This window comes from Mastigoproctus giganteus, chromosome 3 (assembly GCF_048544385.1).
Source record: "Mastigoproctus giganteus isolate SK-2022 chromosome 3, ASM4854438v1, whole genome shotgun sequence".
Classification (NCBI taxonomy): Eukaryota; Metazoa; Arthropoda; class Arachnida; order Uropygi; family Thelyphonidae; genus Mastigoproctus; species Mastigoproctus giganteus.
This window is the reverse complement of record NC_143577.1, coordinates 182,793,764-182,809,214: the sequence shown is the minus strand read 5'-3', so window position 1 is coordinate 182,809,214 and position 15,451 is coordinate 182,793,764. Positions and strand designations below refer to the sequence as shown.

The 15,451-nt window shown below is 37.4% G+C and overlaps 1 protein-coding gene across 1 annotated transcript in view; it reads right to left on the bottom strand.

Moving 5' to 3' along the window:
• Window positions 1-14,404, bottom strand: part of LOC150088453 (glyoxylate reductase/hydroxypyruvate reductase-like) — a 106,174-nt gene extending 91,770 nt beyond the window's left edge. Inside the window, exons 1-2 of the mRNA XM_090370782.1 lie at window positions 14,322-14,404; window positions 3,545-3,675 (exon numbers count right to left, since the gene is read on the bottom strand). Of these exons, the coding sequence (XP_090226908.1) occupies window positions 3,545-3,675; window positions 14,322-14,392 (202 nt within the window). The 5' untranslated portion in view covers window positions 14,393-14,404. The remainder of the gene's footprint in view (window positions 1-3,544; window positions 3,676-14,321) is intronic.
• Between the last annotated feature and the right edge of the window lie 1,047 nt (window positions 14,405-15,451).

Sequence of the window (15,451 nt, the reverse complement as noted above, 5' to 3'; positions counted from 1 at the left end):
AAATTTTTAATAAAAATGGCAATGTATCCCCTAAGACCAAAGTTGTAAATATTTGGGATTCCAAATCTTCAAGCCGCGTCATACGCCTTTTCCATGCCAAAGAAAACGGAGTCCGGAAACTGTTCTTCGAGATGAATTCTCGTTGTGAGGACAGAGGAGATAATCTATAGATTCTGACAAATGATGTTTAATCATCTCATAATGGATGTCGTCTGGCACGACTGCACTTGGAATGGATAGAGAGAGAGGTGCCGCTTTCAGTTTCCATTGTGTAAAAAGCTGATTGTAGGCTTCACAGTCATTTGAGTACAGCTTGAATTGTTTTTCAGATTTTTGTTTGAAGGCGTGAAGCATTGTAGTGGAAGATGTTTTACAGACACTTTAGCGAATGTGTCCCCAAGAGAATTCGAAATTGCACATAGTGTTATTTGACAAGCGGCACCGGTGATTTCCCACAACTCTGCATTTGGATCTCTTGTGAAGCAAAACAGTCACACACACGGCATTAATGCGGATGTGGCAGTGTTTATTAGTCAAAAAACTAAAAAAACTATTATATAAGGGTCACCTTGAAAATGACTTTCAACTATCCATGTGTATTGTGTCTGTAAATTACGTGTTCTCTGGTCGATTTGCCTGTTTGTTGGACGGAAAACCCCAGTTTTTCCGAGAAAAAACCTTGCTATCTACGCCTGAGACCGACTAACTCGGCCACGGAGTGAAAAAAAACCCATAAAAGTTCATGTCAGCGACGGGATTCGAACCCGGGCCTTTTTTACTCGGTGTGAGGAGCCTGGTAGCAACCAATAAACCTAAAAAGGTGTGACGGGTATTTAGTTTTATTGGGTGGTACTTACAATAAGCACTGCCACATCCTCTTCAATGCCTGTGTCGGAAAGCAGCCTAAGAGAGCAAATAAACTTTTTGGGGGATTTTGATGACAATTTCGCAGTATGTCGTGACTGAAAGAAAAATATGAATACGTAGTGATCCTTTCACTCAGAAAGGATTACCTCAGTACAGTACAGCCTTCCAGTATCTGGAGTTGTGTACGTCCATCCAAGATAACGCCTCCCCAGACGAGAACACCTCGACCGCCATATCGATCTCTTTCAGTGATGTTTGCGGGGTATACCGTGTGCCATCCTCTCGCCAGATTAGCTGACGTCCAAAATCGCTGCTGAAACTGAATCTACTCTCATCAGTAAAGAGTATTTTAAGTAAAGATTTTGTGGTTGTAACATTTAGAAATAGTGTTGGTCTTTAAGTTTTGCACACCAGTGTATTTCGACAAAACTAAGCATCTACTGAACGATCCATGTACTCCTCCCAAACAGAATTTTGTATATTCTGCGGTTTAGTTTGACAGAATACTAATCAAGGAAATTCTGTACACCAATGAAATCGTAAAGGGCATGTTCTTTCACTTTTTTCTTTAAAGTGATATGGCAATCTTGATAACCAAATTAAATTAGATTTTGCTCGTTATAAAATTCATTATCTGATCCACTCAGAAAGCAAAGTCACATTACTTGAAACCTATTTAAACTGGCTTTTTAAATTGATTTCTTTGGAAGAACAGGGAAAAAGTATTTCTTTGCAGTGTACAAATCGAGACAGACTGGCAGTCTGTCTGTCTAGACAGTAACTTCATTGAATAAAGCTAACGCCATAAATCAATGGTGCCGTCATTCGAATTGAATTTATACGAATTAACCGTCACAACCATATCATTTTCTATTTTTAATGGATGGTTACCGAAAAGACGTGCCCTTCTGTTGATACGGCTCAGGCTTAATATCTCACTGTACAAAAGTGCACTTAACCACAGCTCATTTTTAGGGTGTTAGGATATTATCCGTATTATCTTCACCATGTCCGTCCGTCTGTCAGATGAACATACAGTGGAGGACAAAATTCACATCACTTGTGAATTTTGCAAATAATGTGTTTTGCGCTGCATAGTGGGTTGCAGAAATGTTCGAAATTCATTTGTTAGATGGGTTATACAGTATATCGCTGTGAATGAAATCCAATAAAAAGACTCCACTTGATATACCTAATTCCCATAAATATCTTCCCAAAGTGTAAAATGCGTAATTAATGGAAATATGAGAAATCATTCAAATGGCAATCATGACAACCAAACATACATTTTATTGCTTTTACGTGTACAAACTGAAATGACCAGTTAACATAATAGTATTATGTACTGTAAATCAGCAAAATAAGTCCTCAATATTTTGTTGTTCCTCCTCGAGCTGCAATTACAACGATATGGCATAGAGTTAATCAACTTCTGGATATACGGCTGCCCAATTTCGTGGTATCATACCCTTATAATGCTCTCCTGCAGCTGAATCTTACTGTTGGCTTCTTCTGAGCAATTTTAGACGACATCATGTACCAGCAATTTTCAACAAGGTTCAAATCTGTCTCTGTTGCCGGGCCAGTTTAACACTATAATGCCAGCATTTCTGAAAACCTTGGCGGCCCTAGGCCAACGCCTTCTCGGCCATACCCTAAAGCCGGCCATGCTTAAAACCCAACAACCACATCTCTAGTTTGTTGGCGATATCTGATAATTTCCTGTCTTGATTCCTTTATTACACGTGGAGATTTTATCATCAATAAAGACAGGTGAAAAATTCACCTTTGTGTTAGTTTTCTAAATTAAAAAAAATTTATTAATAAAAACTCCTTCGAAGTTTTTTTTTTTTTTTTTTTTTGTTGGTTAAAAAATTCCCACATATATCAGTTGCAACACAAAAAAAAAAAGTTTTCGAAACAACCTATAGTTTGTGGGATATTAATTTTTAAAAGTGGGAAAGGACTTTATAACCCCTCTGTATGAAGCCTTGGTCAAGCTTCATACTTGTGTATTGTATTAGTTTGTAACCTCCGTTTCAGGAACGATGTGGATCTAATGGAAATGGCGCATCGAAGAACAACTTTACTCTTTGATCCACTTTTGATATAAAGAAGCATGCCAATAAAGAGAATTCGGTGTGGTGATGGTTCTTATAGTCTCGTGATCAGACGTCATCCGCTTGGTAATATGAGGTATTTAAGACTTTGGAAGGCTTTAGTAAATTAAATAATGCAGATATCATTTTTCATTTCGAGGTGACAGAAAATAGAAGTTATGTACTTAAATGAGGAAGGACAGCTATAGAGAAGATGTAAGAAATTTATCTTTTAAGTTTTTTAACTGTTAGAATAAATTAACATCTAATCCTGCAGCACATGTAAATATTGTATCTGGAACGAGTGGACAGTGGATAGATCAAGGGAAGCAGGTAATTTTTTAAGGGTGATGCTAAATTATCCTGGCTTCCTTGCATCGATTGGCTTTATTAATATCAGTTCTAGTACTAAAAAGAAAAATATTTTTAAAAAATACCAGAAGAAACTTGAAAAGTAGCACCATGGTAGTAATGGTACTATACCGTTAAGCTGTAGCCTACACAGCTTGTTTAATGTGTGTTATATTTATTATTTTATACACCTTTCATAATTTGTTAATTGTTTTAGAAATATTTACCTGCCGCATCCAGAATCTCACGGTCTACTTCGATGGGAGGATTACAAAAAACAGCATCTTTCCCTTTGATTCCTTTAATCATGTTTTCTCGTGATGGAGGAAATAAACTAGGATGGATTTCCAAATCATATCTAATAAAGAAAGAAAACATTTTTTATTTTTTATTCTAAGTTAAAATAAAAACTCAAGTTCTTTAAACGTTTAGCTGATATTTATAAAATATTTACTTAGAAATTTGGCTGGCTGTGGCAACGTGATCGTATCTTGTTTGAATATATGCACGAATAATTTTACTAAGGTTTTAAATATTCCTTGAGCAGAACCATGCCGCTCATGAAATATATAAAATTATTTTATTTATTTATTAATTATTTATTTCCTTCAAATAACTACTAAGATTTATTCAGTCATCCCCATAGGGGAACTGACTCTTTTTCTCAGATTTTGAGATAATATTAAACACTATAAGCAAAATACAGGCTGATTGCTCGCATGGACCTGACGGAATCCCATATAACTCTTTGGAAGTAAAACAATTCTCAATAGTTTAAGCAAAATTATTATATTTAATTAAACAATACTTCTAATTAGGACGCTTCCCTAATGACCAGAAGGTTTCATTTTACATACCTGACTTTAAGAAAGGAAATAAAATGTAAGTTACCTCATACAGGCCGATAAATGTATTGAACGCTCGAAGATATTAGAAGCCCCAATATATGACTAAATCAGCCATTTCTTTAATAGATTTGACGAGGCTAATCATGGGTTTATACTGAACCTTTCAGCTACAACCAGTCTATTAATTTTTGAATTAGATCTAAGGAGAGCGACTGACCGAAATATGCAAATGGACGTTATCTATTTATATACTGCATATATATATATATATATATATAAAGTTTGACTCTGTCCCAATCCCAATTTCAAAGTTATTACAGATCAGCGGTATAAAACGTTTCCTAACAAACAGGATGACCAAGGTAAAACATTTAAAGGCCTCTTCCCCTTATTCTTCATAAAGGCTCCTTGTTTTTTAGTATATTTCTGAAAGACATGCCGTTAAAACCTTGTCTAATAACAAGAATCGGTATCTGACATAGACAGACGATGTTAAGATATATAGGGAAATACATACGTGGAATGATTGTATAGATCATTCCACATAGTATATTAGTATTAGTATATTAGGGATACTAATATACTATTTAGGCGAATCCAGAATAACAGCATATATGTAAACTTGGAAAAATGCTATTTCATTCAGCGACTACCATAAAAGTTTAGTTTTCTGGTAGTCGCTCGACAAATCAGCCAGTAGTCATAAACCTCCATCTATTAGTAGAGTCCAGTTATTACATGTGGGTGGACTGTCAGTCACATGTAATAATTCGGCTCCTAGAAAATTCTTATTAGAATCTAACGGATGTGTTAAAAATTAATTATAATAACAAGAGAAAAATGAGAATTGAGAAATCTTTTTTCCACCAACATTAATGTAATTTGAGGATTAGTAGAGATATTCAACATCAAAAAGGTTAACTTAGATTTTGCTTTTTGAAGAAATTTTAAGTCTAAAGGCATTTTGTTCGTCACTGAGCAATGAAGAAAAGAAAATGCATGTTGATAAAAGATGGGTGCAATTTTTCTCAAAATTTTCGGAGTCAAATAATTTGTCTCAAATTGTTAAGTTCCATATTAAGCATTCGACATTTAAATGCTTCATCAAAAACAGTTTTCAGCTTAATGAAAACTGCTTGGCGGAAAGATAGAAACCGTCTTTTATTAGAAAATTTAGAAGCCGAACTTAAGGTGAAAGGAAACTATAACATGTCCTATTAAAAATTTAAAAACTTTTTAAAATCTTCAGAAGGAGAAGAAATTTTAAAACTAGTGAAATCTAAAGAAAAATATATAAAGTAAACAGTGGCGTCACTAGGGTTAGTTACCCAGTGCGGTAACTCATGGTAGAATCCTTAGTAATGTTTTTGTATTAATGTTACTCGTAAATCGTAATTCTCGTATATCACTGAATGTAATCGCAATAGTAGTGACATAAACAACTAGCAAAATTAAAATTATATCTTTAAATTACAATATCATACGCACAGCCTAAATGTATTTACATTTACATAGTTTCATGTCGTTAAAGTGAAAATTCGGCAAGAAAACAATGGAATTCAAAGTAAAAACGTTTAAGAACTACATCGAAATTATGTTCATTTTAACATTAAACTTTACCATTACATGAGATTCATTAATGGATTAGGATTGCATAATCAATAACGGCCCAAACTGTCTGCAACTTCTACATTAGTAGAAGTTGCAGACAAATCATATTTCCATATGCATTTGTCACAAATACATATGGAAATATACTCATAAATGAAATACTACCTAAAAAACAAATAAATAAACACGAATAAATACGCAAGCTTTTCAGCACTTAGTGATAATCTCGACCAAATCAGAACCTTTATTTCCAGGCCTTTTTGAAGGCAAGGAAAGCTGCGAACATGTGAATCACTTAATCGAAATCAATGCTTTTGCATTAGCATTAGTAGCTTATGCTAATGCAAAAGCATTGATTTTTAGTAGCTTATGCTAATGCAAAAGCATTGATTAATAGCTTATGCTAATTGAAAGCAAGCTTATGCAGCATCAGCCAAAAAAAAAAAAAAAACCACTCCCATTTCACCTCTCCGTTCGTTCGAAATACCTGTCCAACTGAGCCTTAAATTTATTTAGGCTATCGACTACCACAACAAGGGATGGAAGTCTACCCGCTGGCTAAAGGCAAATTTACGCACATCTATCCTACATCTGTCTTTTCTCAATTTGAATTTATGCCCTCTCAGGTGATTATTCTGAGCATGAGGAAGAATCCCAGCAGCACTGAGCATACTGAAACCATTCAAGGCTTTATACACCTCTATCAGATCACCTCGCCGGTGCCTAGTCTCCAGACACTGTAATTTGCAAAACTTAAGCCTTTCTTCGTAAGAGCAACCCTTTGCTCCAATCACTAATCTTGTTTCCCTTCTCTGTACTCGTTCCAGCAGCTCTACATCCTTCTTGAAATGAGGCCTCCAGACTTGTATACAGTACTCAAGGTGCGGCCTAACCATTGCCTTATACAAGGGAATAATCACCTCCTTATCCCTGCTAGAAAAATTCCTGTATATCATTGACAAGACACCATGAGCTACTCTTGCAGCTCGTCTGCACTGCTCAGAAAACTTCATATCTGCCTGCACAATTACCCCCAGGTCCTTTTCATTCTCTACCACTGTCAGTGTAGTACCACAGATTTGATACGTTGCTCTGGGGTTACTGTTTCCCATATGTAGTACTTTACATTTGTCAATGTTAAACTTCATTTGCCACGTCTCAGCCCATCTGCTCAACCTTTCCAGATCCTGTTGCACCAGCATTGCGTCAGTAGTGTCCTTAACAACCCTGCCAACCTTTGTATCGTCTGCAAATTTGGACATTAAGCTTGATATACCATCATCAATATCATTTATATATACAGAAAACAACAATGGACCCAACACTGAACCCTGAGGGACTCCACTAATAACATTAGTCCACGATGAGCAGTGTCCATTGATTACCACTCTCTGTCTTCTCCCCCTCAACCATTCCTTTATCCATAGCAGCAATTTGCCTCCAATGCCACACTGCTCCAATTTGTGCAGCAGTCTTCCATGTGCAACAGTATTAAAAGCCTTTCCAAGATCCAAATATATGATATCAAAGTTATTCCCTGCATCCAGTTCCTTTGTAACGACATCATAGTATCCAATCAAATTGGTCAGGCAAGACTTTCTCTTAACAAAACCATGCTGTCTCCGAGCAATAACTGAAGTCTTGTCTAGATGATCCTGCAGTGCTTCTTTAACCAGTGCCTCCATTAATTTTCCTGGAACAGAAGTTAAACTCACAGGTTTATAATTACTTGTGTCAGGCTTTGATCCTCCTTTGTGAATTGGGGGCACATTTGCACATCTCTGGTCTATGAGTACCTCCCCTGAGTCCAAAGAAGCTCTCATAATTATGGCTAAGGATTTGCTTACTTTCTTTGCTGTCTCCTTTAATATAACTGGATAGATCCCATCCACCCCGGGTGCCTTTTTTTATGTTTATACTCAACAATTTCTCCTCCACTTTCCTCTCAGTTATTACAAAATCATCTAGCTCACTGCCAGAGTTTACTTCACCTCTGGCATTCCCCTTCCTGAAGAACTCCTCATGTGTGAATGTAGATGCAAAATACTCGTTTAGTTTGATAGCCACCTGAGCAGGATCCTCAACTGTTGAACCATCAATATCCAGTGGACTAATCTGATTCATCCCTTTCCTTCTAGAGTTTACATAGGTAAAGAACTCTTTTCTGTTTTTCTTTGCATCCCATGCCACGGATTTCTCATAATCTGCCTTTGCCTGCCTAATCTCCTTTGTGACTTGGTTACAGTTTGTTGTTTGTTTGTTATTTGGATTTTAGGAGCATTAGCAACTAAGGCCATATTGCTCCGGGATATGCGGTGGTCATTCCCTGACCTTTCCGCATCCTCCGATTTGCTTGGTTACAGACCAGCTGTCATAGGCTTCCATGTCACCCATTAATTTATATGTATCCCATGCATTTTTCTTCTCTGTCATATGTCTCATTAGTTCATCTGACATCCATTTAGGCCTAAACCTTGTACAATATTTCTTAGTTGGTATGTAAAGTCTAGTAGCTTCCAAGATAAGTTCTTTCAATGCTTCCCATTTTGAATTTGCTGTTGGTAACATCATCAGTTAGTCTCACTGTATAGAATTTAAATACTGTGTCAGACCATCGTAGTCGCCTTTACAAAAGCAAAAACCCTTCCCTTTACCCCTGATGGTAGTTGCCTCTTTGAGTAAATCCCACTTTAGCACACTGTGATCACTACCACCTAGTGGTTCCTTTATCAGCAGATTCTTAATGCATGAAGAATCACTACTTTTTTTTTTTTTTTTTTTGGTAGTTGTTGGCGCATAGGCTTCTGTGGCCATAATGCACCTCCCAAGGTTTTTGCAGTACTTTGATCCAAGCCCGAGGCGGGAATCGAACCCGCGACCTTTGGGTTGCTAGGTAGGAACTTTACCCACCCGGCTAGCCCGGTCGGCGAATCACTACTGATAATCAGATCAAGAGTATTACTCCCTCTAGTTGCCTCCCGAACATGCTGATGTAGAAAACAATCATCCAATAAATCCACAAAAGCCTTGCTAGAGTGTCAGTGACCAACCCACAAATTCCAGTCAATATCTGGGAAATTAAAATCCGCCATTATAAGACTCTCGGATTTACTGGCCCACTCTATTTCCCTGTAGTTTCTTATTACACTCATCAGAGTCATTAGGCCTATAGCACACACCTACTCTCAATTCTGATCTCCCAATGCTTATGTCACACCAAACTGCACTTGTCCAGCGATGTCGACTGGCTTCACTTGCTTGGATTTTATGTGTTTCTTACCTAATAGCATAACCCCTCCTCCCTTGTCTATCATTTCTGTACACAGTGTACTCCCCAAATTCCAGTTCTGCATTCCTTATATCTGTGTGACAACACGTCTCTGATATCCCAACAATACCTGCCTTTGATGTTTCGCCAACTCACTTTCAATTGATAATATGGCAAGATCGGAAAGATTTGACTGTCCCATGGCAGATCGCAAATAAGTCTTTATAAGTTTCAGCTTTGAAAAGCTCCTCTCACATGAAGCCACAGACACACAGATCGTCAAAAATAACTTTAGTCTTAGTGAAAGGGTTGGGAGAAATTCTACGAAGTTTCATTCATCTATGAATGTCAAAACGTCTAATATTTCCCAATCGTTGGCTTCTTCCAGATCAATCTCTGCTGCTTTCAGGTGCCTCTCACCCCACTCTGATGGTGTCACCCGGTGACGTCCGCACTGACTTAGTGACGCTACTGATTAAGTAAAAATAATCTTCCTCGCTATTTTAAAAATAACTGTTATAAATAATATGCATCCAGGAAATGGATGCAAAGAATAATTTTGATATCATATATTTGGATCTTAGAAAGGCTTTTGATACTGTTGCACATGGAAGACTGCTGCACAAATTGGAGCTGTGTGGCATTGGAGACAAATTGCTGCTATGGATAAAGGAATGGTTGAGTGGGATAAGACAGAGTGGTAATCAATGGATACTGCTCTTCGTGGATGATGTTATTAGTGCAGTCCCCCAGGGTTCAGTGTTGGGTCCAGTGTTGTTTACTGTATTCATTAATGATGGTATATCAGGCTTAATGTCCAAGTTTGCAGACGATACGAAGGTTGGCAGGGCTGTTAATGACACTAATGACAGTATGCTGCTGCAACAGGATCGGGAAATGTTGAGCAGATGGGCTGAGAGGTGACAACTGAAGTTTAACATTGACAAATGTAAAGTACTACATATGGGAAGCAGTAACCCCAGAGTAACGTATCAGCTCTGGGGTACTACACTGACAGTGGTAGACTAGTGAAAAGAATCTGGGGGTAATTGTACAGGCAGATATGAAATTTTCTGAGCAGTGCAGACGGTCTGCAATAGTAGCTCATGGTGTCTTGTCAATGATATACAGGAATTTTTCTAGCAGGGATAAGGAGGTGATTATCCCCTTGTATAAGGCAATAGTCAGGCCACACCTTGAGTACTGTATACAGGTCTGGAGGCCTCATTTTAAGAAGGATGTAGAGCTGTTGGAACGAGTACAGAGAAGGGCAACAAGATTAGTGAATGGAACAAAGGGTTTGTCTTACGAAGAAAGGCTTAAGTTTTGCAAATTACGGTGTCTGGAGACTCGGCACCTGCGAGGTGATCTGATTGAGGTGTATAAAGCCTTGAATTGTTTTAACATGCTCAATGCTGATGGGATTCTTCCTGTTGCTCAGAATAATCGCCTGAGAGGGCATAAATTCAAATTGAGGAAAGACAGTTGTAGGATAGATGTGCGGAAGTTTGCCTTTAGTCAGCGGGTGGTTGATTGTTGGAAAAAACTTCCAGCTGTCGTTGTAGAAGTTGATAGCTTAAACAGATTCAAGGCAGAAGTAGACAAACATTTGGAGAGAGTGGATGGGCGAAATGAGAAGGGTATGTGTGTTTTTTTTTGGCTGATGCTACATAAGCTCATACGCTTGCTTTCTTGCATCACACGCCTCTATTACTATTACTATATTACAGTTTTTATACTCTCTCTCACAGGGTAACTCGAGAATTTTTTTGGCTGGTGCAGCCTAAGCCTCAGGCTTCTTTGCACCATATGGCTAATAATAATAATAATGACAAAAATCATATAACAAATAAATACTATGATTGACTGATTGATAAAAAATGTATTTTAATTGTAATTTTATATATATTTTTTTACTTTTTGAAGGAAAAAATGCTATACTACACATTTCGTTTCAAGTTCTCCCGCTTACCAATTTTCAAAATATGACCGTCTGGGACCGGGGTTCCAGTCCGTGACTGCTAAATACGACTAACATTTGTATTGACTGATTGATTGTAAACCACACTGACCTGGTGGTCGTGCTGGAGTACAAACAAGAACAATATGCCAGTACTCAGAAACTGAAGCTGTTTCTGGTATTCTTTCTACCTTGTGAATTCCTCTGACTGTGTGGTGGTCCCGGAGCATAAACAGAAAATTAATTTGGCAACGCATCTGAAGTGTAATGCGCTGTGTACATTCTAGATATTTGACTAGCTACATTTTAGCTACTTGACAAAGATATTTGTACTTAATTATTGGTATTAATATTATTAACGCCAATAATTTAGTGTAACACAAATTATTGTTAATTTTAACACTTATTAGCCAATTACTGTTGATTAATATTAACACCAACCAAGCTGAATTTCCGGGAGGGAAAAAAACCATGCTATCTACACCTGAGACTAAAGTGACCAGATCCTTAGTATTCCAATGCGGGACATTGGGGGGGGGGGGGAGATTTATATCCCCTAGAAACAATATACGAAATTTTTTTTTTTTTTATTTATAAAAAAAAAAATCGGGGCCAATGGCACTTCGGAACAGATGCACATGAGAAGGATTACCTCAGTACAGTAGCGTGCATCGGTTATAGTACCGCCTTCTAGTATCTGGAGTTGTGTACGTCCATCCAAGATAACGATTCCCCAGACGAGAACACCTCGACCGCCATATCGATCCCTTTTAGTGAAGTTTGCGGGGTAATACCAGTGCTAACCTCTCGCAAGATTAGCTGATGTACAGAATCGCTGCTGAGACTGAATCTACTCTCATCAGTAAAGAGTACCTTACCCCACTGCGCTGCTGTCCAGTCCTTGTGTTCGATGCACCACTGTAAACGGTGTCTCCGATGAGCAGGTGTTAAAGGGACACAGCGTACTGGCCGTCGGGCAAACAGTCCACCTTTTTGGAGTCGCCTGGCCACAGTAAACCACGATATCCTGCGTCCTGTGCAGCTGGTTCGCAACGGATCCCGTTGTCTGGTGACGGCCCCTCTTGGCCTGTAGGAGTATATAGCCGTCATCATTGGGCGTTGTTTTTCGTGGACGACCACCACTGGTTCTTCGAACAGCTGTACCTGTCGTTCTGAAGGCCGACCACGCACGTGAGACGATGCTATGGGCGATACCGAACTCTGCAGCCACACTCCTCGCATTTCGACCTTCCCAATTATTCGACCCCGGGTAAAGTCATTCAGTGTTGTCTACGGGCCATTTCGTTATCTGTATCACTGTATGAAACCAATCGAACGTATGTAACAATCGTGCTCATCATTCGGTAATTTGTACATAACTGCTCTGAACTGCTGCTTTTATCTGTTTATGTGAGCCCTCTCATCACGATTCAAATTTTTGCATGTGCACCAGTTTCTACTGAACGGCAACAGTAATGCAAATCGCCACAGGCTGTTTCGTTTGATTTTGTGGTTGTAAGCTTAGAAATAGTGTTGGCCTTAAGATTTGCACACCAGTGTATAAATGTTTTTTCATAGAAAGGCTGAAATTCAGTATAGGTACACCTTATGTTGGACAGAGAACTTGTGTGATCGAGACCCGCTAATATTCATAAAATCAGACAAATGCTAACTTATTGTGATTTTCTCTTGTAGAGAAGCTGTCTTCATTTCGAATGTAAAACGATGTTTTGAATTAAGACCAAATAAAAATAGGATAATAAATATAATGTATAGGATATTAAAATTTTGAAATATTATAATTTAAGTCAGGAAAGGTACCCCTCGTGTTACGCTACATGACGAACAGCATGAAGGACATGAACTGAGAAAAACAGTTATTAGAGGGGGGGAGAGAAACACTTATTAATCGACTGTTTTTTTAATCATGTTTTTAATCGACTTTCATTTTTGTTTAGTGAAAAAAAGGTTGTTTTTTTTCTGTGAAATAATACTAGTAATAAAAATGCATACTTCTTTTAACAATAAAAACAAGAGAAAATAAATAATGAGAAAATAATTAAACATATTTTTCCGCTGAGTGAATTTTTCTTAATAATTCTTCATTATCTTGTAGTACTGTATTGCTTTCAGCGTTTCTACGGCCAGTTTTTTTTTTTTGTTTGTTTTTGTTTTATTTACCGAAAAAACTTTCAAATGGCAAACATAATGCAAATAATTTGCATTATGTATGGAGGCTACATGTCCAATCAGGGACGTCTGCTCAATTTACCTAAGACCGACTAACTCAGTCACATTGTAAAAAAACGCCGATAAAAATTCTTCGCATCACTGATGGGATCCGAACGCAGGCCTTTTCCAACGGGTTAGGAAGACACTGTGCTATAGCAAGGGTCTGATTTCGTATAGAAAAGTTCATTCATTTGCTCTTAACTTAATATATTATTTATATTAGATGCCTTTCTTTGAACATGCATGTTGCCGTTTTGTGTTCAATACATTATTTTTTCTTGGCAGGTCGAGTTTTTCCCAGAACATAATAATGGACATAATATATTAGTGCTTCATATCCTCAGTCGCTTTGGCGCTTAACACACCTGACCATTTATATTTTTCACCATTATATATACCTGGCCTTGTAACAAATACTGTGTATATTACAGTTCTGCTCGCATTCAGCAATTATTAATTCAGATTTGTTTTTTTTTTTTTTTAGGAGCATTAGCAACTAAGGCCATATTGCTCCGGGATATGCGGTGGTCATTCCCTGACCTTTCCGCATCCTCCGTATTTGGTGATGACGGGCTCGAACCCCGGTCTAATCAAGAAGCGTGTGCTACGCACTGCTGCTCCTTCCCACCTGGCTACGGAGGCGCCTTATTAATTCAGAAAATAAACTTACATTATTATTAGTATTGAGAAATACACAATTTACAACGAAGTTGAAAATACTAGAGGAATTTCCTTGGGTTTTTACAATATTGTTTTACAAAACAATACGGACTAAATAAATGCATTATACTGGAAAATATGCAGTCAACGCAGTCGGTGAGTACATTATATGGGTTATGATAAACTCATCTATACGGTTCTATAAAGAGTATTCAATTAGTGAATAAAAGCTCTAATATTCACTGCCATCTGCTCAGTGAATCAAAACAAGATAGATTGCCTTCGTCGTTCAACCAAACTAAATATATAAATATATAAATAAAAAATAAAATAATATAAAAAAATCAGCCAGTAGTCAATTTTTTTTTATATGTGAACATAATTTCGTTTATACTATGAATAAAGCAATTATGAAATTTCCTTACTTTGTTTTCAAGAGTGCAATGCCATCTGCTGGATAGCTTGACCTGCAAACATAAACTGTTGGTGAGCTCATGTTTTCGCACAGGAAAATAATGAACTGGTTTACAAATCACCCTTCACAAATTCTGCAACGTTTCACTGGAGGTCGAGTGGGATTTCTAAGCATCTTCAGCCTAAGTTCAACTGATAATCTTTCAGCCTTTGATCTGATGATACACACGGACACAACTGTTTTATCAAATGTGATATATCACATTTGAAAAAAATAAACGGCAGAAATAAATTATGTTGAAAAAAAAATCTTGTAAGAAATAAAACAATAAAATGAGATAAATGTTGTAATGCGTGTGCAGGAGTCTAAATGAAAAAGTTTACGAATCAGAACGCTCATCAATAAAAATACAGTATCCTATTTTTAATAATCTAGTACGTACATGAGATTATCGATGCGGAACGGCGTTTTAGTGTGCTCCGATTCATTCAGAGCCCTGCGAGTGTGAATTTAATTTTTGAGTTACGTAATGCATTCGAAAAGTTATGCTATAAATGAAACGCTAAAGAGCCTCTTCAAGTATGACATTTATTTGATTACATCATTTTAATATGATAACATGCTCAGCATTTTAGATGTGAAGGAGTCCTGATTGGATAAATTAAGAAGCATCAAAGTCTATACGTCTAAACAATTTATGTTCTTAGTGCTCGTTCCTATTATATTCCTAGTACTTGTACCATACTTAGCATCAATAAAGATTATTTATTTATTTTATTTTCTGAGCGAAATAACATATGGACAAGATATAAAATTAACACAGCTCTTACGTCGAGATATGATACTGTAAAAACAGTGCCGGATTAAAGTACTGGCCACAAGGGCCCTTTGCCCGGGGTGCCAAAAACAGAAGAACAGTGGAGCAAAAAATAATAATAAATAAATGCGTTCCAAAAAAATCTCTCTGCCTGAGGTGCCAAAATACCCTGGTCCGCCGCTGCGTACAAATACAGGATGTTTTTGAAAGGTCTCCTCAAACTTTGGGTTCTACTGAGCATGGGATGGAAGCAGCTTGTATGGACGTCTTGATATATTTCCCTTCCGACTTATAGTCGTTTTCTTTTTTTCATAGAATGAAGG